This window comes from Sinocyclocheilus rhinocerous, unplaced genomic scaffold, assembly GCF_001515625.1.
Source record: "Sinocyclocheilus rhinocerous isolate Xijiao unplaced genomic scaffold, SAMN03320098_v1.1 scaffold3642, whole genome shotgun sequence".
In the NCBI taxonomy this organism is placed as follows: domain Eukaryota; kingdom Metazoa; phylum Chordata; class Actinopteri; order Cypriniformes; family Cyprinidae; genus Sinocyclocheilus; species Sinocyclocheilus rhinocerous.
This window is the reverse complement of record NW_015644863.1, coordinates 59774-81771: the sequence shown is the minus strand read 5'-3', so window position 1 is coordinate 81771 and position 21998 is coordinate 59774. Positions and strand designations below refer to the sequence as shown.

The 21998-nt window shown below is 38.8% G+C and overlaps 1 protein-coding gene across 3 annotated transcripts; it reads right to left on the bottom strand.

Annotated features, from left to right (window-relative positions):
- Positions 1-167: 167 nt before the first annotated feature.
- Positions 168-21975, bottom strand: LOC107705079 (transforming acidic coiled-coil-containing protein 1-like). Of its 3 annotated transcripts, none has more exons than XM_016508218.1 (13): positions 21582-21975; positions 11041-11144; positions 6345-7347; positions 4489-4549; positions 3850-4009; positions 2689-2741; positions 2220-2357; positions 1823-1899; positions 1650-1693; positions 1397-1557; positions 1202-1308; positions 967-1087; positions 168-845 (listed from the first exon to the last, which is right to left on the bottom strand). In XM_016508218.1, the coding sequence occupies exons 2-13, from the start codon at positions 11102-11104 to the stop codon at positions 777-779; spliced, it is 2058 nt and encodes a 685-aa protein (XP_016363704.1). In that variant the 5' UTR covers positions 11105-11144; positions 21582-21975; the 3' UTR covers positions 168-776. The 3 variants fall into 3 exon arrangements, with proteins under 3 accessions (XP_016363704.1, XP_016363702.1, XP_016363703.1); XM_016508216.1 differs by lacking the exon at positions 21582-21975 and adding an exon at positions 18207-18419; XM_016508217.1 differs by lacking the exon at positions 21582-21975 and adding an exon at positions 17484-17518.
- Between the last annotated feature and the right edge of the window lie 23 nt (positions 21976-21998).

Genomic DNA, 21998 nt, shown 5'->3' with positions numbered 1-21998 from the left:
AATTGTTTTCAACCTTACACAGAAAATCTTAGCAACCAATTTCACACTAAAATCATGTTAACATGCATATTGTTTACTTCTTGTAATTAGTGAATATTGTAATGTTTATATTTACATTCTCTTCCATTGTACAGTAAGTGCCTTACTGTAACCCAGATTTTTGCTTGTTTTTTTTTTTTTTTTACAGATGAATTTTCATGGTAATCAACATCACACCACCAGTGCTGTCAACTGATCTTGTACTGAACTCGGGATATTTCTTAAACTTGTATCAGGAGCTCTAATATATAACTAAAACATGACACAGGTTACAGTACTTTCCAATGCAAGTAATGGAACTAAAAAGTTGCAAATAATATGATTCGCTCCCTCCATTATAAATAGCAGCAGTGCGATCATGTAAACTATGAACAAGGCCAATGACCCTCATCCCATGTCTGTTCCTTTACACCTGAACACACACCCAGAGGGCTCTCCCAAACACTCATACACACAGCTGCCATAACAGCCAGCAGAAAGTCATCAGAATGAGATATGTGTGTGGTTTTTCCCACCCTCTTCAAGAAACATTTTATTCCACCACTTATCGGTGTGTAAGTCCAACATCAGCACTTTATGAATCTGTAAAAACATTTGGGACTCTTTTATTTGATTCTTCAGCTCATATCTTGTTCCTTCCAGTGCCTGAGCCAGACCCATGGAAAAGTGACTTTCCAAAACTAAAAAAAAAAAAAAAATCCAGTGGCATTCTTGGTCAGGGTGGGTTCTCCTTCCTCTTAGTCCATGGTGCCCATTTTTGCAATGAGCTCATCACAAATCTTAGTAAGCTCTTCAATCTCTTGATTCTGGAAATAATAATGTGGATTTTAAATAATGCTTTCTTAGAAAACTAAAAAGCTGATTTGATGTTACAGCATGTGTTATATTGCATCGGCTGTGGGTGACGGTGAATGTGTGAGAGTTTACCTTCGGTTCGATTGCCCGCTCCAGGGAATCCACCTTCATCTGCTCTTTTCTCAGGCTGGCGTTCAGTGCCACGCTCTCTGCGTTGGCCTTAGTTCGCACCTGAGCTATTTCCTCATTCGCTCTGCAAAAACATACACATCACAGATCAATCAATAGTGTAAAATACATTAGATTAAAGATCAAAAATGCTGACGGGAAACTGATGTATCACTTTAATGCTAAATATCGTCCTTACTTGTCAAGTTTCTCCTCTGCGTGGATTTTGAGGGTCTGATAACGTTGTTCCTCCTGCCTGACGCGTGTGAGGTAGTCCTGAGCGCACTTCTTTAGCACTTCCTCATTCTGACAAGAGAGCAGCAGAACCATCTGTATATGTCCAGAGGAATCATTTATATAGTCAGCATTTCAGACATTAAAGAAGATGTCTTACCTTCTTAAAGCCCTCAAGAACGGTCTTCATGTTTTCGTAGCGTCTGAACAGGTCGGAAAACGAGCGTTCCACTGAGTTGAGGTCAGCGAGGGCTTGATCTCTCTCCACGGTTAACTGGTGGACGCTTTTCTGAGATCCTATGTTCTTTCGCTGCTCATCTTCTGTATTGGGAAAAATTCCAGACAAAAAATACCAAATAAAATTTATATTCAGAAATTCATTGAACAGCTGCTCTGAGAGGTAGATCACTCACCTATCATTTGAGCTACCGTCTTCTCATACTCATCCACTATTTTCCTATGGTTAAAATCAGTAAATAATGTTAGAATGTTTCATTGTTGAGACTGTACTGTGCGGGCATTAAACTTGTGTGGGGATAAAACCTTTCCCGGTGCATTCTGGGAAGGGTTCTAGATTAGGATGTACCTCATTTCAGTAACTTCCAGTCTACTCTCCTCATATTTCCTCTTCCACTCATTGGCTTCAATCTCTTTGGCAATTATCTACAGGTACAAAAACGCAATTTTATAAACAGTCCATTACAAGTCGACACACTTTTCAATTTAATTTCAATTTTACACAAAAACATTTCAAATTTAAAATTTAGTAATACAAATTACATTTGTAAAAAAATATTCAAATAGTAATTAATTCAAATAATTAAAAGTAAATACAATTCAAAAAGTACAATAAATAGTCAAACTTTTTTTTACAGTATTTATTTTATTTGTTTGTCATTTAATGGTTTTACATGTGTTTACATGTACTGTACATTGTAACGGGACCGAGTACTCCGAACAGTATAGACAGATGCTTGTGTTACCTCTTCTCTAATCAGTGTGAGCACTGCTGCTTTATCTATCTCACTGAGAGGGATTGAATCCAGCCCTGGACTCGTCTTCGCTATGGTCTCACTGTCTGAAGAGCTGAGAGCTGAGAGACTCTTACACAAACTCTCACTCTGCAGAATAAACACAATCAGAGAAAAGCTTTAGGGAGCATTTCATTTTGAAATAGATTTATTATACCTTATGCTCTTATCAATACTAATACCAAATTTTTCAATGAGATGAAACAATGACTACACTCTTTCCTCTGACCCAGTTATTAGCTTGCCCTTGGGCAGATTAAGGCCTGTGGACATCATAATCCTCTTAATGGGTTAATAATTATGAATCCTTGTCAGGCAGAAATGCACCTCTGCTAGGAATTCATGTGTTGAACTTAGTCATACAGGAATGGGTTGAATATCATATGCCATATCTAATAGACACTAACAAAACAGAACTTACAGGAGGGGAAAGGTCCTTCTCATCAAACTGGTCTGTTATGCCCACTGGCAGATCTGAAAAGAATGACAGATTATTACTGACTCTAACAATTCACCATTATTTTATCATTAGTTTTGTTGTTGCTGTTACTCTGCACGTGGACAAAGATTTCTGAAAATATTAAACAGTAAAAAGTATGTTAACAGTTTATAACAGTCTCTCTATGGCTTAAAATTAAGATAATATAAAAATAATTCATAAAGTAGCCAATAGAGGGCAGCACAGGCTCTAGTAATAGACACTTGAATTCAGATCAAAAGCTTTACTTCTGCGTTTATCTACACATAATTACACGTTTTACTGAAAGAAAAGAAAAGAATACCTTAGTATATTCTTATATACATACAACATTAAACGACATTCGCAACGATTTTAACGTTTGTAATATCATGTATTTCTTGGTAAAATTCAACAGCATGCCATATAGGGCGGGACTTAATTGTATACACTGTGATTTGATTGGATCATGTAAAGGGTATGTTATGATCTTATTGGTTAAAACGATTTGCTTCCCGCCCAGCGGTCTTAGACACAACGTCACCAGCGAAATAAAAAAGTACTAGTTTCTAAGGCTGATAAATTTTAATTTTTATAAAACAATATGACAGCAAACATATTTTCTTTAGAATAATGTCTTTTTGATTTAAAATGGTCTTTTAACAAGGTAACCAGGAACATTTTTTCAACATCCGTGACACCACTTCATCAACTGCTCATCAAAAACTTTATCAACTTGTGACAAAGAACACAATCTTGCCAAACGGATGCTCTCTGGTATCACAAAAGATCCTATTTAAAATGTAATGGGAATAACAGGACTGTCTATGACAGTTTTTGTTTACTGGGCAAATTAATATGCCAACAGTATAGAGGGTCGTTCTTTTTTCCTGAAGGAGAGAGAGAAGCAAGCAAAACAAGTAAGTCTGTTTGCTATTCATAAGAGTTCTGTGTCTGCACAATGCCCCCTAACTGTCCAACCTAACAGAGCAGTGCTTGTTAAACCTCATTAGTGACAGATTGCCCCAGTCTCTAACGATTATTGATTTATTGTCTGAGAATACACACTGCAGTACTACACGTAGAACAGACTGAGCAGTAGGCTACTGAGCACTTCTCCCTCACCATCTGCAGTCTTGGTACAGGTGGTTGTTTTGGTGCAGTCTGAAAACTCCTCTGGCCCGTCCTTCTGGCCCATGACAGTGGAGGCTAACTTCTCCTCATCTGTGGCGTGATGGACGCGGTGGGGCAGTTTAGATGCAGGATCTTCCTGCACATCTTTCTCCTGTGATATAGAAAGCGAATAAGAATTTTACACATATAGATGATATACATTGATTATATAATGGTTATACTTAACAGATTTTGCAATGATGGTAAACAGAGATTTGTTTTTCCTGCATACAAAACAGCACTGCAGTTCAGCTGTGAATGGGCAAAATATTTGAACAGTCTAAAAAATTAGTTATAGCCCCTCAGACTCTTTTCTCCTCATAGAGTCTTAAACTCTCTGGGACAAAGCACAGGCGGACACAGTGACCTGCTTTGGGAACTGAATTCTGTTTCAGGTTGTGTTGTGCGCATACACACACACGACAATGATGAGACATTACAGCAAATCTAGAGGCTTTGTATACATTATATACATATTATGTTATGCTTTTGCAGTCATGTACATATACATGCAAAAGATATGCAAATACATGCCCACACAGAACAAGATGCATACAATTTACAATTTGTTGGACAGTGTTGAAATGATACCTGATTGCAGATATCCAGGACTAAGGACTGATTCTCATACTTCTTTACTTTACATGAGTTCCTGCAGAAAAGAATATTGACAGAATCAGTATATGCTATCAAGAAATAATGAAATTTTTAGCAAGAACTTCTCTTCAAAGTCTATTGTATTGAAAGCAGTAATACCGTTAGTTTCAGATAGATATATATCGATCTGGCTGATTGGACAACATTTTTGATTATATTTTGTTCTCGTTTAGAATATTTTGTCAATGCATAATGAACATTTTATTTATTTACCATTTTTTTCAAGGGAACTTTTTAATTTAAGCATCTTTATTTTCTGTCTGTCTTAGTCTCATTAAAAGTGTACATATTTGTTTTTCCATTACCAACAGTAATGAAATAATGAATTTCATAAGTAATGAAAGGGGAGCATACCAACATGTGTTATGTGTTACCAACAGTCCCAACAAAGTTTTATAGATAAACATGTTTAAAATTATGTACACTAACATCAGATAAAAACTCCAGTCATATCAGTGCCCTGTAAAAAGCTGTTTTACTTTCTACATGGTGGTCCCATTTCATGATTGTCACCATGTTGAGATCACATGACCAAATAACACTGATTATACAGATCTTGATTAAGCCATTATTTATCATACTTTAAGGCTGCATAATGGGTGACAAATATTCCTGCAAATATGGTAGTTATAAATGGTAGTTATACAATGGGATCGGTAACCAAAAACTTTTGCTTTTCACAAGATGCTGCCTCCACTCCTGAAGGTGTCAAATGCAAGACCACTGTCATATTGGCCTCAAAACATTTAAATTGTATTATATTCTATATAAGCTATACACATCAGCATTACCTTGGCTAGCCAGTCTGTTTTCTAGGTATTGGCATCTATTGAAAAACTCCACTCAGAAATAGCAATAGTCATTGTATTCTACAAAAAAAAACTGTTTAGATCAATAAAAACAGAGCACATATTTACAACCCAAAGACTGATGTGTGCTTTGATGTGTGCTTTACAACACTTTAGCAAAGACACCATCTGTATATTGGTCACCATGAGAGGGTCAGATGTGAAAATCTTTACAAAATGCCCATGGACTAAATCAATTCTGTCCTCCGGACAATTAGAATACAATAAAATAAATAAGTAGACCTTCTGCCCTAGTTTGAAAGGACTGATTCTGTACATGATTTGGAGCCAGAGGGCAGCTCAGCCTTCAACAGAGCTCATGACATGCAATGGGACAGAAGAGATAACAGTGAAAGTACAGGAAAGGAGGGCAGGAGAGGATACTTACAATAGAAAACAGAGAAACCGCACTTGCTCAGTGGTCCTGAGGACAGTATGACAGAGGAAGGGACAGGGGAGGTAGGAAGCACACACAGAGAGGAGGGGATGTGGAGAGGGGACGTGCCGTAAGACATTAGAGGGCAAGATAGAAGCATGAAGAAAACAAGTAGGAGTAAGCTTCCTGACTTTCACAAACAAATAGGAGTTCGTTTGTAGAGGGGATGCCATAGTTTAGAGGAAAGTGTGAACTGTATACACTGGGACAGTGTAAACAACACTACTGTAAACTTTACGACTGTAAACTACGTATGAAAAACGATTGTGCCACATGAAAGATGCATGATTAGACAACAACTGTGTTGTTGAAAAGAAAGGGTAGCATACCAACAGTACATAACACAAAAGGTGTGACGTATGTGTTGATAATGTTTAGTAGGTGAAAATTGGTCCTTTTTGCTTATTTTATGCACAATAACTAGCTACAGATGCAAAAACAAAAAAGCCACAGATGCCACACACAACATACGTTTTGCCTGTCTGTCTAGCATATCTGCCACTCACGTGATGATCCTGTCTTTGTTTTTCTTCTGAGACTGTCCTGCTTTCTTCCGCTGCTCCACAGTTCCCTCTGGTTTGTGTTTGTCCGTAAGCTTCTCAGTCGTTGGTTTAATCGTGTCACTTCCACCTAAGGTCTTTGATGGCTTAAAAGGATCAATAGAGTCAAAGTTATCAGGGTCAAAATTATTCGATGCTTTAGGAAGTGTTGGCGAGTTACTACGTTTATTGTTCCCACCAAAAGGATTAAAATTGGGATCATCCCACTGACTTGGGTCAAAGTTGTAGGATTGTTTAGGAATAGGAATATCATCAACGCTCAAGGGATCCACATTCTCTGATGGCGGTTGGTCTTGTTCTGATGATGTCTCCGGTGGTGGAGCTGCTGTTTCTGCAGCTTTTGGTCTCTGTTTTTTTGAAGTAGTCAGCTTGTTGCTCGTCTTCTTTCCAGACTTCTTGGGTGGAGGTCTCTTTGCTTCGGCATCATCAAGTCCAAACTCCAGCATTACTGGCTGAGCAGGCATTTTGTCCATCAACTCTGTTTTAGGAATACTGGCATTGGCAGGTGAAGAGTTCTGCAACTTGGACCCTTCAGTCGCGAATGGATTTATGGTATCGTCAAACTGATCAGGGTCAAATTTGTAGCTCCCCTTTGGAAGTATCGGAGGATTGTCATCCACCTCATTGGGGTCCACACCATTCAGTGGGGCCTTCACCTTGAGGGAAGGAGGTCTAGGCTTGAGGGACTTGGTCTGTGGTTTGGAGGATGGCTCTTCAATGTGACCATTGCAGGTGTTGGTGTCATCTGTTGTAACTGCTTCAGCAGGATCGGGTTGGTCCACATCCATTTCAACAGAGGAAGGCTGGTTCCAGAGTTTCAGGGTTGGGCTTGGGTCCACACTGCTCTGTCGCACCAACGGGGCAGGTGCATCCTCAGAAGAGCTCTCGTCCAGGGTCATGTTCTGGGTTTTGGTTGTGATGGAGGTCAACTGGTTTATTTCTGGGAAACCTGCCAAGAGTAGAAGAGGTAATTATTTTATCATGGTCCACAAAATTTATCGAATTACCCTGTTGAAAAACATGTATGCAATAATATGTTACTGAATATTGCAGTATATACATCTAACAATATTTTTTGTCATTTCAGGGTGTCTGTACTTTTCCTTTCATATGTTCTTAGAGCACATAAAGTATACTCTATTGTTAACCTATGGAGGACATTTGAAGAACAGACTTCCTTACGACAGAAGGCAGGAAATGCTTCACTCAGGATGCAAAGAGCTAAACAATAGTCCTCTCTTCTCTGTCTCCAACAGGAATAAAAAAAACTTCAACAGCAAAACTTCAAGCAACAGTCAAACATAAATGTGGGCTAGATGTTTTAACACACATTTTGGATGTACTGGAAAGAAGACTGCCCGTTTTCTGCCATGATATGAAGAAAAACTGCCTCAACAACTGTAGCAATTCAAGCTGCTCTAGAATGATACACTCGACATCTACATGTGAAATTATGTCAGTACTCTTAAAGTAGCCATTTTGAAACACTTTCCATTGACATACAGTCCTGCTGGCAGTCATCGCTGAGTTTTGATGCAGTAGCCTGTTGCAAAGAGACAGGAAGAGACAGTCTATTTATAACTGAGATGTATGACTTCACACTGACCTCCGATTAAGGCAGCTTTGAAAAATACTAACTGGTATCTGTTCAAAATATTTACATACGAGAAAGAACATGTCCAGTGATGAGGAGACCGTTTCTTACAGTTGAATTTGTGAGTTCAGTTAGTGCTCTAACACGACATGAGTTTGATTGAGGGATATTTGTAGTGGTTAAGGCTCTAGGGTGGTAACCGGAAGGTTGCTGGTTTGATCCTCACAAGGACTAAGCCATGAATCTTAACTACTGTACTCTTAAGTAAGGCACCGAACCACAGATTTTTTCAGGGGACTGACTTGTAAAAAGTTCTTAGCACCATTCTAGGTGCATAACATGAAAATCACAAACAAATACAACTTTTAGGCTGGTAATGTCTTAACTGTAACACAATGGTACTCTGGACAAAAGAGGAACTTGAGTTTTACCAACTATCATTTTAGGGAACTAGCTTTACGTGTATGAAATTAAAACAACTGCAGCCTTCAGCATTGTAATGACTATATCACTCACAGACCTTCCATGAGTCCTCTCCAATGCCCACACCCAGTCTTCCTCCTGATGTTGCCAAGTTCTAGCTTTCTCTTCCTCTGTCTTTTTGTACACATCTGGTACTGTCCTTCAGTGTTAAACGAGATGGCAGACAGCCCTACTCAGAGTATGCAAGAACACTCTGATCAGCACTTTTAAAGTGTGACTGCTCTTGTCATCACTTCCAGAGGTCAAGGCTCATCCTCAACATTCATAAACTAATTTCTGCAATGGATAAATCTTTTGACAGATATGATCCATGTCCCTATAAGTTCTGTGACCTCTTTTAAGAAGCTATATGCGTTTTATTTACCAACTGTCAATTCAGGGTCATGAAATTCATATTGTGTAGGTAACTGAAATGTTGTAGGTTTGTACTCCAGATAAAGGTGTCTGTTAAATGAAAGACTGCTGAAATTAATGTTCCACAACCAGAAACATTCAGGCTATGAAAGCAACGGTTGCCATTTGAACAAGCAACACCAATGAAGGAGAATCATCAGGCACAATGCGATTGGTTATGCAACCAGTGCTTGAGGCTGTGACTTGAGCTTTCTCTTCGTGGTGGGAGTGTGATGCCTCAACAATGTTTATTTCATCAAAACAGAAAAGGCTATGGACAGCATGAGCTAATATATTCAAAACACAAATGCTTCATCTCCACCCTGTTGAGAGACATTTCAGAGCGATTTTGATTATAAAACATAACTAAAATAATAAGAATGCTCATCCCAGGCAAATGCATAAAGCTGTCACAACATATTACTCCATTCCATCTTAAAGATACCGCACACAATAGCCATAAAAATTAGACTGCATGACTGAGCTTGATCTAGAGTAGAACAGGCAATTGTACAGTAAAATAATGATTGTTTACTCTGACGTCAAAAAGAAACTAATGTCAGCAAGAGTTCATATCGGACTTTAAACTGAAGGTGCAGCAGGATTTAGTGCCTGGGGTGGAGACGACACAATGAGGCTTGTTTACATAACCACAATTTCTGGCTAAAGCACTGCTAGCCATGAAAATGTGTGTTCCAGACGGCTAGCACTGGCGTATATCTGTACAGCTGTGAGGATGAGGATGTCTGTGGTGGAAACTGGATTGTGCTCTGCTGGAGCCAGACTTTTACGGTCTGTCTGCTCAAGCAAGCCAAACCACGACACGTAGGCTTGGAAAAGCTGCCTCTATTAGCCTAAAGCATGCTGCATTTCTGAGGAAAACGTTCTTCCAAAACTCAATGAAAGTTAAATTTTTTTCGAAAAAGGATTTATTCCTGTGAGGTATAACAATCAAGCTTCCAGAGATTAGGGTTAGGAAGGGAAGCAAGATAAAAATTAATAAACTAGAAAAATTGTGCAAGTGAGCTAGCAAGCCTAGCTCAGTTTCAATGAGTTCAAATGTGTGTTGAAGAGAGTCTGTCTGTGACGTTTAGAGCAAAGAATTAAATCACATGATGTTCTTTGCTGTGAGCCTTTGACCTTATCAATTGATAAACATGCTGAGAGGAGCAGGCGCTTTCGTTCAATTCCAAACTCCTGAATTCCAAGCTGTGCACTTTTCCCACACTGGGTCAGGGGCCTCGCTTTACCCAAACCCCTATTTTCCAACCTCAAAACCTCCTCCACTCAATTACAAAAACATAACTAATACGGTCTGCACTGTTTAAAATAAGGCTGAGGTCAAAACGCATCGATGCTGTCGAATCTTTGCAGCGCAAACACAGAAACTTCTTCATCCTTACCTATGAAACCACTGGAAGACTTCATCAGAGCTTCACCCAGAGACTAAAATAAGATTTTAGATGAAAAACAACAGAAAGATGCATGTGTTTTCATGCATTCTCTCAACGGTAGTGAAAAGTCACATTTTAGAGCGTTTATGAGATTTTAATGGGCAGATAAATTCCTTCAAGTCTGGGGAAGTGCAGCTGTTTTGAGTTAGTGATATGGTACACTCCCCTGAATTTGGACACATGTCTGACGGCAGAGAGGAACATTTTAAGAAAACAAGGCAAGCTTTTAAGTAAAAGAAACTGTTCTGTATAAGGAATTGGAATAGGAATCGTGCATGTCAAAATCTAGCTTTTATTGTAGAAGACAGTCAGATCTTATGAATGGTGCCCAATTTGCAAACAAATTCTTTTGAAAGAGTCCTTTTTAATGATTCAGTCAAACCAATGCTAAAAATGTTTGCACTCGATCGTAAGGGAGAACTTTCTTTGTTTTGATTTATTAGATAAAGTATAATTTATGCCCATGTTCCCAACACTACTTAGAAATGACAAGAAATGGCCTAACCCTAACCCTTCAATGTATTGCTTACAAGTTAAAAGATCACACATATACACACAAAACCACAGAGACATACTTTCTTCTTGTTGCCATGGCAACATCACATTGCATGAGAGGAATAGAGGCACATGTAGTGACAGGTGCTCTGTGGCATCTCTAAATCTTCTGTCTGTATCGATGGCTCTCAGTTAGCATGTGGTATAGGAGGTCTTCTTTTACCTGTGCTCTCTGTGATTGGTTCATCCAGTGCGGATGGTTCTTTATATGGCTGATGGACAGGCATCTCAGCTTCAGGTGTCTCAAATTGGCCCTCTGAGTCCGAACTGATGGAAAATGAAGAGAAACTTTGTGATTAGTACACATCTTCGATCTGCACTCGGTTGACAAAAGGACAGCTTGATTTAAATCAGATGGATAATGTTGATCTTGGATCAGGGGTGATCAGTATAAAACACAAACTCATCAGATCATCAAATGACATCAATATTTAATAAAACATTTTGCGCATGTGGCTTAAAGGTTTAGCCTCGGGTGAAATTAAACTGAACTGAACACTTCATGTCCTCATTAAATAACAACAATGTATCCCAGCTGTGACACCAATACTTTCTGCATAATGTGGTTTATCAGGTCGGTTTTGATGGTTTGTGTGAGGTAACACTGAAGAGCTTTCTAGATTAAAGGAATAGTTCACCCAAAAATTTAAATTCTCCTGGAAAATTGCTTTCTCATCCTCATGTTTTTCCAAACCCATATGACCTCGTTTCTTCCATGGAAAACCAATGAAGCATTATGCAATTAGGCCTTCAAGTTTCAGAAAGGACATAAGTGTGTCACAAAAGCAGACCAGATGACCCATGTGCTTTTTTAAGTTAAGGGAATAATGATTTAAATGTCAACTTATTACATATGACTCCTTAAAACTTCTTAGGACCCATTCAATGTCATTGAATGAAAAAAGGCAACCCCTACAGTTCTCTTAAAAAAAAAAAAAAAAAAAAAAAAAAAAAGTAGATATTTTAATTTTTGGGAGAACTATCCTTTTCACACTCACAACAAAGCATAATAGCCATGAGCCTGAGCTGAAAGGGAAGAATAGTTAATTTAGAGTGTGTGTGTGTGTGTGTGTGAGTGAGTGAGTGCAAAATCGGTCACCAAGTCTGGGAGAACTGCCCAGTCTCGTTACACTAGACCACCTGCAGTCCCATAATACCGTTAGGGAAGTAATCATTACTAGTCCAGCAAACAAACACAACAGAAGAACATAAGAGGAATTTATGCTATGAAGTGCTATTAAAAGGTTTAGAACAAAAAGTTTTGCAAACATATAAATTTTATTCTGCTGTTCCCTTATAACAACCACTTATTTCTAACTGGGCGTTCCCAAACCCAACACAAACCACTAAACCACATCACGGTGTTTTTCATAAAATCCCTGCCTGCACAACTCATGCTGCTGGTACTGACTCACACTGAGCTCCATAGAAATGAGTAGATCTCTACAGAATTTGTGGGTGGCTTACTGTGTGTTTTTCTAAATATAGTCACAACTTTCATGATTCTGCCACTCTTTTGGGCCATTGTTCAGGTCTGTGTAGTGATTAATTTGCGTCAGTCTCTCAGGCTGCGAGGCATTAGGAAAGAAAGGATTCTTCCAGGAAAGGAATGTTAGCAGACAGCTTAACAACAGCACATGGACAGGATGTCAACAACACTGCTTAGGGAAAAAAAACCAAAACAACTTTTTGCCTAGCGGATACATATGAACTAGTATTATATAAACAAAAATAGAAAAACTAATTTTTTTACACATTCAAGTCTATCAAATGACCAGGTCCATTTGGCCCACTGCACTGGTGACAGCCAAGACATCTTTGACCTCTTGCTGGTGACACGCCAAACGTCTACAGGAACACCTTGTGGGCGAATCCAAACAAGTGAGTCAGTCTCCCCTTGCTTCTATGTCTCTCCTCCTGTCTTGCAGATGTTTTTTTCTCAGTGGCAGGCAATGCTTTACGTGGTCTTGAAGCCGAGCTTCATGTTTTCGTCTCAAAAGCCTCGCTGCTTCCTTCCTCTCACGCGACTGTTGATGTTGAGTTCTTTCGCGGCTTCCTCTCTCGGTGCAGCCGAGTAACGAAGAGTTTGCAGTCTCCTTTCCCTCGCAGAATACCACAGCAAAGATCAGCTGGCTGCCAGTTAACTCCCCCGTCCACCCCTCCTTTTTGGGATCAGACTATTGAGAAGAAACTAATGGGGGGAGGAGAATAGAGAATGCCTGTATCTCTGGTCCAGCTGATTCGGCAGCCCCCGTGGTGTAGGAATGGTAGCTTCCTTCCCAAGCAGAACTGCCTCTCTCATGAAAAGCAGAAGAAGGGAACTGAAAAGAAGGGAGAGGGGGCTCCGTGGTTTCGGTACGGAGACTGTGGAATGCAGGGCTGAGCTCCTCCTCTGTCTTTTTCCCATTAACCATCTCTAGCCTTGAGCTCCAGCTCACAACCAGGAAAACATGTTCTTTCACTTGTCCTTTCACATTGCTACCCGTTTAGAATGCCTCAGCAGATCCCTGGGGAAGTCAGCGTTCCCATGACTAATATGTACTCAAACCAACATCCTTTTCCAATGGGAAACAGACCACAAGACCTCTACAGCAGGGGTGCCCAAACTCGGTCCTGCAGAGTTTAGCTCTAACTTGCCTCAACACACCTGCTGGTAAGTTTCTAGGATGCCTATAAGAGCTTGATTAGCTGGTTCAGGTGTGTTTAACTGGTGTTTCTAGGATGCCTATAAGAGCTTGATTAGCTGGTTCAGGTGTGTTTAACTGGTGTTTCTAGGATGCCTATAAGAGCTTGATTAGCTGGTTCAGGTGTGTTTAATTGGTGTTGGAGCTAAACTTTGCAGGACACCGGCCCTCCAGGACCGAGTTTGGGCACCCCTGCTCTACAGTATCTATACAAGTCATGAGCTTGCCTTGAAAAATAAAACACAAATAAAGGCTTATTACACGACCTAAGTACTCTCTGTGTGTACATTGCATAATCTTAATCAGGATAATACAGTGCTTAAGTATTTAGTTGATGGATACTGCACCAAGTATCTCCATTCTGCACCACAACCACATCCTTTGATCACTGTCAACAGTCTAAAAATACAACCCGTGAGGCCTTGTTGCTGGTCATTGCCATCACAAAGTCTACCCACACAACCAGAGCAACAGTTCTCAAGGCCGTAACGTGATTGATCTTTGACAAAATGTCTTGAGCAGTGTTAGTGTGAGTGCAGATACTGAACTCAAATCTTTATGAAACCTATATTAGACCATGAAAAGCAGATTTCCCTTAAAGCCTCTGGGTAACTTATATAACTGATCTCCATGTAGATGATGGGTCATTCCACATCAGAGGTCTGCAGATATTTCAGGCAGAATTCATTCTGTGAGACACAGTTAAATTAGAAAGCCTGTATGATATTACCAGACTGCTTGCTATGCTAATTGTGAAATGGCCACATCTCCTTTCAAGGCTTGGGTTTCTTAGAGCCATGTTACTTACATTCGTATGTAAATGAGTGCATGATGTTTTGGTGAAGAGACTGGATAAAGAAAGCAAAAGAAGAGTTTTTTTTTCCCATTGGTGGAGACTTTTCCTTATAAAAGACCACCCGTATACATTATGGAGCGTTTTGTGAGGTTTTAATACCACATGCTCAGGATATGAGGCTAAGATTCCATTATGCAAGTTGAGGAGGACTGCACAAGGAGGTCTCACATTTCAAACACACGTGGGAAACTTGGCAGGAGACACCACAGAAGCCAGAATAAAAGAAAACACAACATAAAACACAAAACAGGCCACTGAAGAAAGTGCTTCTCAAAAGAAACGTTGCTCTCTTTCCCCAAAACAATGACTGGGCACACATCTCAGAACATTTCACGTTAACAAGACACTAAGCAACCCAAACAGACCTAAATATGATGGTTTCTCTGATAATTTTGGTTCAAGGGAAAAGTCTTTAGGGAGTGTGCATCTGTGCTTCTAATTACAGATTCCACATTTGGAGAATTGAACAGATTGAAGCCGTTGAAGCTCTGTGTTTAGATCCACCCAACAGCCTGTGATAGTGAGTTATACATTTGTTTGTCTAGAGAAGCTCTGCTTTTTGAAAGCCACTTTCATCAAACCCAAAAGTAGCATTTTGAAATCTTTATAACATACTTGAAAGGAACTGAGCCAAGATTCCAACATATGGGATTCTAATCCTTTACAGTGTTGCTTTGTTGAACTACCTTTCTTACGAAAATCAGAAGCGACCCAAAAAGACTTTCTTCTAAACAATGTGATATATGTGATTAGTTCAAAAAGTTTAAGGGGAATTTGACTAATCAACACTTGCTATTTTTTGTTCGGGCCACTTTATTTCCTGGACACAGCTGCTCCGGCCTATGAACTTGTGATGTCAGGCCAGCTTACCACATCATAACAATGACACTCTCTGAATAACCTTCAGAGCATCATATTCCTGTGTTCAGTGCCAGGCTCAGCACGATATCTCATAAGCTCTCAGCATCCAATCTTGGTTGAGTGTGAATGATGACATCTGCTACTAGGGAGACTTCATTGCATTAGCTAAGACTACATACTCTTAGTTTTCGTTTTTGCATCGTCACAAAATTATTCAACTGCAGGATTTGAAATATGTTTCGAGAACATTTGAAACAAGCATCATATATGGAAGGATGCCTTTAAGAAGCAATTCCTGCCTAGTTATTTAAGGAACTATTAGATCTGTAAAAGAGAGATGTGATAACAGGCCGCCAGAACTAGACTGAGGCAAAAGCACACGGATAAGGGAGCAGAGCCATCTTACATAACAAATCTTCACTGATGTGAGAAATGGTAGTATTGTGGTCATTTGTGTCAGAATGGAGCTTATTCCTCCAGAACACATCTTCACACGGCTGCACTCCATTGTTTACTAACGGGAGCCAAAAATAGCTCAATCAGCTAAACAAACACTTTACATTTCCAGATAAGACTGGAACATGATGGCCAATAAATAGTCACCTCTCCAATGCTGATAGGCTTTGTGTAACTTAATCTATATAAAGCCATATAGAGATCCAGTCTATTTGTAGCCGAGCAGTAATCATTGTTATTTTTACTGGAGTCACAAGACAGGGAGAACAGCTGTCCAAAAACAACTCGCATGAGAAAAAACACTCCCTTTAGACTAAGGGTGTATCTCAACAGTAGTCCAGAAACAGACAGTTCAATGTTTATTCCTGGTTTAATACAGGAGCTTAACATGAGATTTTGGTTAGACTGCAATCAACTGGTTTAATACAGGAGATTAAGGTGATATTTTGGTTAGATTGCAATCAAACATTATCAGTTTGCTATGATATAAGCAAACATAAGAGGAACATTAGCAATATTTTGTTTTTTAAACAATTTGAATTATTTTAAATTATTTAGCCAAACTTTTGGGTGATATTAATCAGGGAAGATGCGAAGTTGAAAAATATGACAAGGTTCTGAAATTTTAATATACTCTGATTTGTGTTGAATTTTGGTGTGAGTTTGCTCTAGATAAAATAATTATAATCCTGTAAACACTGCATAGCAGTTAAAACCAACCTCTTCCCTCATGAGCTGTTAGTCTAAAGTCACAGAGCCACCTTGTGGTGAAAAACTGAACTACTTATAATACTACGATGAGTGTAAAACTACAATGAGTGAGTTAAAGGGGAACTATACCAACTTCAATCTTCAATCATATATCAACTATATCAACTTCAAGCTTCAATAAATCGGAAATTAGGTCATTGTATGTATAACCAAAAAATTTTGAACCAATAACTTCTGAAAATATTTTGAGCTGCTGAAAACACAGCACACTGGCCACATCTGCTGGTTAAATGGAGCATATACATGCAAGCAGATTTTTATTTATCATTGGGGGCAGAGCCCCCCTAAAATGAAAATCCTAGAATCGCCCCTGAGCACAAATATGCGATTGTCTATAGATGAACGGCCTTAATCACATGTATGAATGCAGAATATCATTTCAACGCTGACCCTCTGGCCCAAAACCCCAAGCAATTCCTCCACCCCTCGACCCTCTCCAAACAGAAACAAACATTCATCAGACGACCTCCTTATTAACAATACATTTAAAAAGAAAGGAATGTTTGTTTGAACAGACAATTCTGTTATTCTAAAACTTAAACTTTAATATTACTAACTTCAAAATGACCCTGTTATAAACAACGACATTTTAGACCTGCACTCTGGGAAAATGGAAACATTGATTAAAGTGTCCTTCTAAGAAGTGCTACCAGCATGGAAGAGCTATTTTTAGAGTCTGTTTGTACAACAAGCCCTGCACAGAATGAAAACCTGACAAGTAAAAAACTTTCATGATCTGCCATAAAATTTCTCGCAAACTGGACCTAATCAGATGCGTCATGTGTCAGATTTTCTGATTCAAATGCAATTTATTAAACACAAACTCAATGAACTAGGGGTCACATAAGGAGAATTTCCCATAAACCTTACTGCAGTTTAGTGTACTACAACTTGAACTCGAAGAGGTTATGAATCATCAGTACATTTGAATATGAAAATAAGCTACACAAATGATGCCACATGTCAAATCGAGCTCACCAAAGGACGGAAAATGGCATTAAGTATGAGTTAAGGACCTAATCTAACCCTCAAGTCTAGCTGACGTGTCATTTGTACACCTTTACAACCCACTACAAATGGTGATGCAATCAGTCATAAGGTTTATGGATGCTCTTTAAGATATAAACAAATTCTGTGAGCACGATACCACTAAAGATACTTTCCAAGAACACTCCAATACAGCCGTCATGCCAATATTATTGCACTTACAGTAACGCCTCGCTAAATAAAAGATGTTCAGATAGGCTAGACTGCAAAAAAGCCTGAAACTTGTCAGTGTACCTAAAAGGCGTGGGGTTATTTACACAAGAGCTGGGGTTTGCTTTTAGCAAAGCATTGCGTTACATAAAGAATTAATTTAAACATTTCTAAAAAGTCTGTGTTTGAAGCCTGAAGCGGTTTTATGCAAAACCACCATAGAAAAGAAATGTTTTGACCCTTTCAGTTCCCAGAATTCATTTGAATCCATGAGAAACTTCACCAGCATGACGGCCACACATTTGCTGTCACACCATACACTGTTAGCAAACACAACGCATATGACACAATAGCACTGAAATAATTTGTATAATGAGTTTTACTGCACATTTACATGATTATGCATAATAATAGATGTCATACCCTCTTAAGTACATACAACATATCAAAATAGCATGACATGTATCATATGAAGTTAAAATATGAAATACATGTCAAACTTACATGCTAATGCTCTTCTGTTTTATGGAGTTTGTCCCATTGCCCTTCTTGCTTTGGGATCCCCCCATGATGTCGGTCTGTGTACAACTAACTTCAAGTATATTTTCAAGATGGTCCTAGCAGGTGTAGCTGGCTCATTCTGGCTCCTGTCCCACAGTTAGAGTCATGCAGCCCAGTGCTTCAGCAGTGACGGTGCAAAGTGTGTCAGAAATGCTAAAACACTGCTTGTTTCTATGCTGCACGCCCCTCCTACCTCAGCACACACACACACACTCCTACAGTAGCTACAGTAGCACATGACCTCAAAACACACACACACACAAGCTGTCAGTTAGACGTGGGACATTCCATGGAACTCTGGTAGGGAGGGATACGCATCAGGCATCCATCCCGACAGGTTTATCTCATCGTGTTCTGAATGGACCTGCATTGGTGATCTAGGTGATCATGTTTTTCTGAACAAGCACTGACATGATGTTGACAAATTTCAGCACTTATAACAATTCCTATAGACAAACTAGAAAATGTTGCTGTGATCTCTTGAGACAAACTAATTCAGGTTCAATCTCATATGTGGGTCAAATCTAATTAGCTGATCTTTTTTAGACCATATCATGGTAAAAACGGTGATATTATGTTCTAAAAAAGGCTTGTATCTGGAAAGATTGAGTGTAGTAAGAACAGCAATACTCGGGGTGATAGGCTTGTTATTTCATTTAATCTAATTAAAATTGTTAGCACCCTTGTGTCACTACAAACCTTTTTGACTTTCTTTCTTATATGGAACATAAAATAAGATATTTTGAAGAATACTCATGCTGCTTCTTTACACACAATAGAAGTGGATGGGGACTAGGGCTGTCATGCTCAAAAAAGCACAATAAAAGAATCATAATAATAGTCTATATGACTTGTGTAATAGATTTAAAGCCATTTGATAGCTTTGTGTGAGAAAAAGACTAAAATTTAAGGTGTAATTCACTGAAAATCAGTTTTTCATTCTTTGGAAAATGGCAGCTTGGAGATTCTGCCTAACATGTCTTTTTGCGTTCCACAGAAAAAGTGTTATATAAGTTTCAAAAAAATGTTATATAAGTTTCAAAATACATGAGGGTGAGTAAATGTTGACTGATTTTGACAAGTGAACATTTCTTTAAGATCTGGACAGATAATCATAAAAATAATTTAGTTAAAATAACTATCAGTTTCCTTCATGCAAGGTCAATGATCTTCACACCAAAAGCTACAGTGATATTTCAGAAGCTTAACGGAACATTAGCATCTTTCTATTTAATTAAAGTGAATAAGGATACAAGTGAACAAACATAGTGTTAAATAACACTTTCTATACTTACAAGTAAAAAGTCGTTACAGTACACAAAACAACTTTTGATTTAGAGTAAACGCTCCAGGCAAAAGGTTCAGCTGAAGGTTCCCCTCACATACCTGACACATTTCTAGCTAAATTTGCAGATCTCACATTGCAGCGCTACCGCTGAACATTTCTGAACTGATGTTGCTCTGGGACACATTTGGTTGGCTGGTTTGTCAAAGCAACAGAATGTCTCAGTAATCAAAAAGTAGCTGAAGACACACATCATCCACAACCATTTAAAGGGATAGTTCACCTTCTGTTGATGGTCCTCATTGACTTCCATAGTACGGAGAAAAAAAAACACTATGCAAGTCAATGGGGACCAGCAACTGAAGGTGAAATATCCCTTTAACAACTCCACACACACATACATTTTCCTCTTTGCATTTCACCTCTGCTCTAGCTTGTTTCTCAGTCTAGCTTTCTAATAAACATGGTATTGTACACTGTAAATAGTGTCAGCTCTGTGATGAATTGTTTCACTTTGAGATGTCTACATCAACAAATAATCAATAAACCTTTTTTTTTTTTACCAGTGCACTTATACAATGTTGCACTGTAGCTACCGTTACAGGCTTTATAACATCTATAGATCAATATTGGGATATTATCATCAATTAAATAAGGAAGAACTTACAAGGTGAATTTTGTAATTTAAAAAGTGAATATTTGTTGACAAGTCATGAAAAAGAATTAAAGGTACAATATGTAAGTTTTCACCGCTAGAGGGCGCGCATTCAAAAGAAACAAAGGCGTAGTTTGATGACTCTGTGACTGAGTGTGGAATCATGGGAGTTGTCGTCTTCATCCCCACAGCCGACGCAATTCGACGGGACTCGGGCAGAAATCATGTTCATGGATGAGCTAATGTATTAAAGATTTAATAACATTGTAGTATGAAGCAGAGTGAGGCGTAAAGCCGTCCAAGCGAAACGAGGCCGCTGAAGCAATTGCTAATGAAAGACGAGAGTGACACACGGCTCGAAAGCAGTGGAGCTTTTATTATGCTACACTTTAGCGCTTCCGCTCCTTCCGGTCGTGCGTATGTGGGGTCAAGCAGCGCTGTTTTATCATACTACAGGTGCATCTCAATAAATTAGAATGTCGTGGAAAAGTCACCTGCCCACACTGCTAAAAGCACGAAAAGTTGGTTAAATGACCATGGTGTTGGTGTGCTTGACTGGCCAGCAAACTCACCAGACCTGGTATTGTCAAGAGGAAAATGAGAAACAAGAGACCAAAAAATGCAGATGAGCTGAAGGCCACATTCTGCTAAATTTCTCCGTTTGTGTCCCACTGATGAAAGTCAGTCATACGGGGTTGGAACAACAGAAAGGTGAGTAAATTGTAAATATTGATGATATAACTTAATTCTTTTGGGTGAACTATCACTTTAAAACAGCGCAAAAGGAGCGTTTATAGATGTTCTTCATCCGGTTATGTTAAGTTTTATGTTTTCTTTAGAACAGTTTTCATTAAAAACTTAAAAGAAACAATTAACCGGTTCTTACACGTAATTCGCTTAAAATGTTCTTGACTATCACTGGCTTATTTATGAATCGGACATAATTTAACATAATCTGACAGAAACCAAGTTTGACAGTTCAGAAAAAGAGTTGTTGACTCGAGAACAGTTCGGTCCGATTCGTAAAGAAATCGCTTTGTTAACCGGTTCAACCAACGGACTCATTGAAAAGATTCTACTCAAAAGAACGAGGCGCTCGAATGTTGAAAACCGAACATTCTAAGATTAACGTTTTAAAATTTATTTAAACATTTAATTTGATTTAACGGACTATTACTAAGAAACTGTTCAATGTTTGTTCAACTGAGAGCAAATGTGAAACTTCTGACAGGCGAACTATTCTGACTTGTGAGCAGCGCGAGTATGAATCATAACATCACCGGCTTCATGTTCGGAGAGTTTTAATTCCCAACAAGCAGATAACAAAAAAAAGGAAACATTTCTGTAAAATTCTTGGGGTATAAGAGCGATTCCTCACCTTTTTGTTATGTTTTTTCAAAGGCTGGGCATCTTCATGCAAACTTTTTTCAAGTCTTAATAAATAGTTTGAATATCCTTTGAACGTCTACATTTAAAGAGACGGACTGAAAGTCTCGTAAATCCTGACGGCAGGACTGCTGTTGTGTTCATTGGCTGTGTGGAATTCCTGGCGGAGGAAGGGAGGGCAGTTCATGACTCTGTATGGAAAGGGGATGTTTTGTAATGTGTGGCGCACTATTCCAGACGGATAAATGGGAAGTGAACGAACTTCCCGGTGGCTATGATCTGAATTCTGCCGTAAAGACACAGTGTTATCTGAAGAATGTCTAACAACTTAGCCGAATTTAGATACGGGCATCACAAAAAATAATTTAGGGTTAGGAGTTGAATAACATAATTAAAAAAAAAACATCAC

Bases quoted from the DNA above. Each gene is read 5' to 3' on its own strand.
- LOC107705079 (XM_016508216.1), bottom strand. From the start codon at position 18,271: ATGGGGGGATCCCAAAGCAAGAAGGGCAATGGGACAAACTCCATAAAA. The intron at 2,742-3,849 runs GTGAGGGAGAAG...CATTCTTTTCAG, and splicing joins CTGTACCAAGACTGCAGATG to ATCTGCCAGTGGGCATAACA. The intron at 1,900-2,219 runs GTAACACAAGCA...TTGTACCTGTAG, and splicing joins TCACACTGATTAGAGAAGAG to ATAATTGCCAAAGAGATTGA.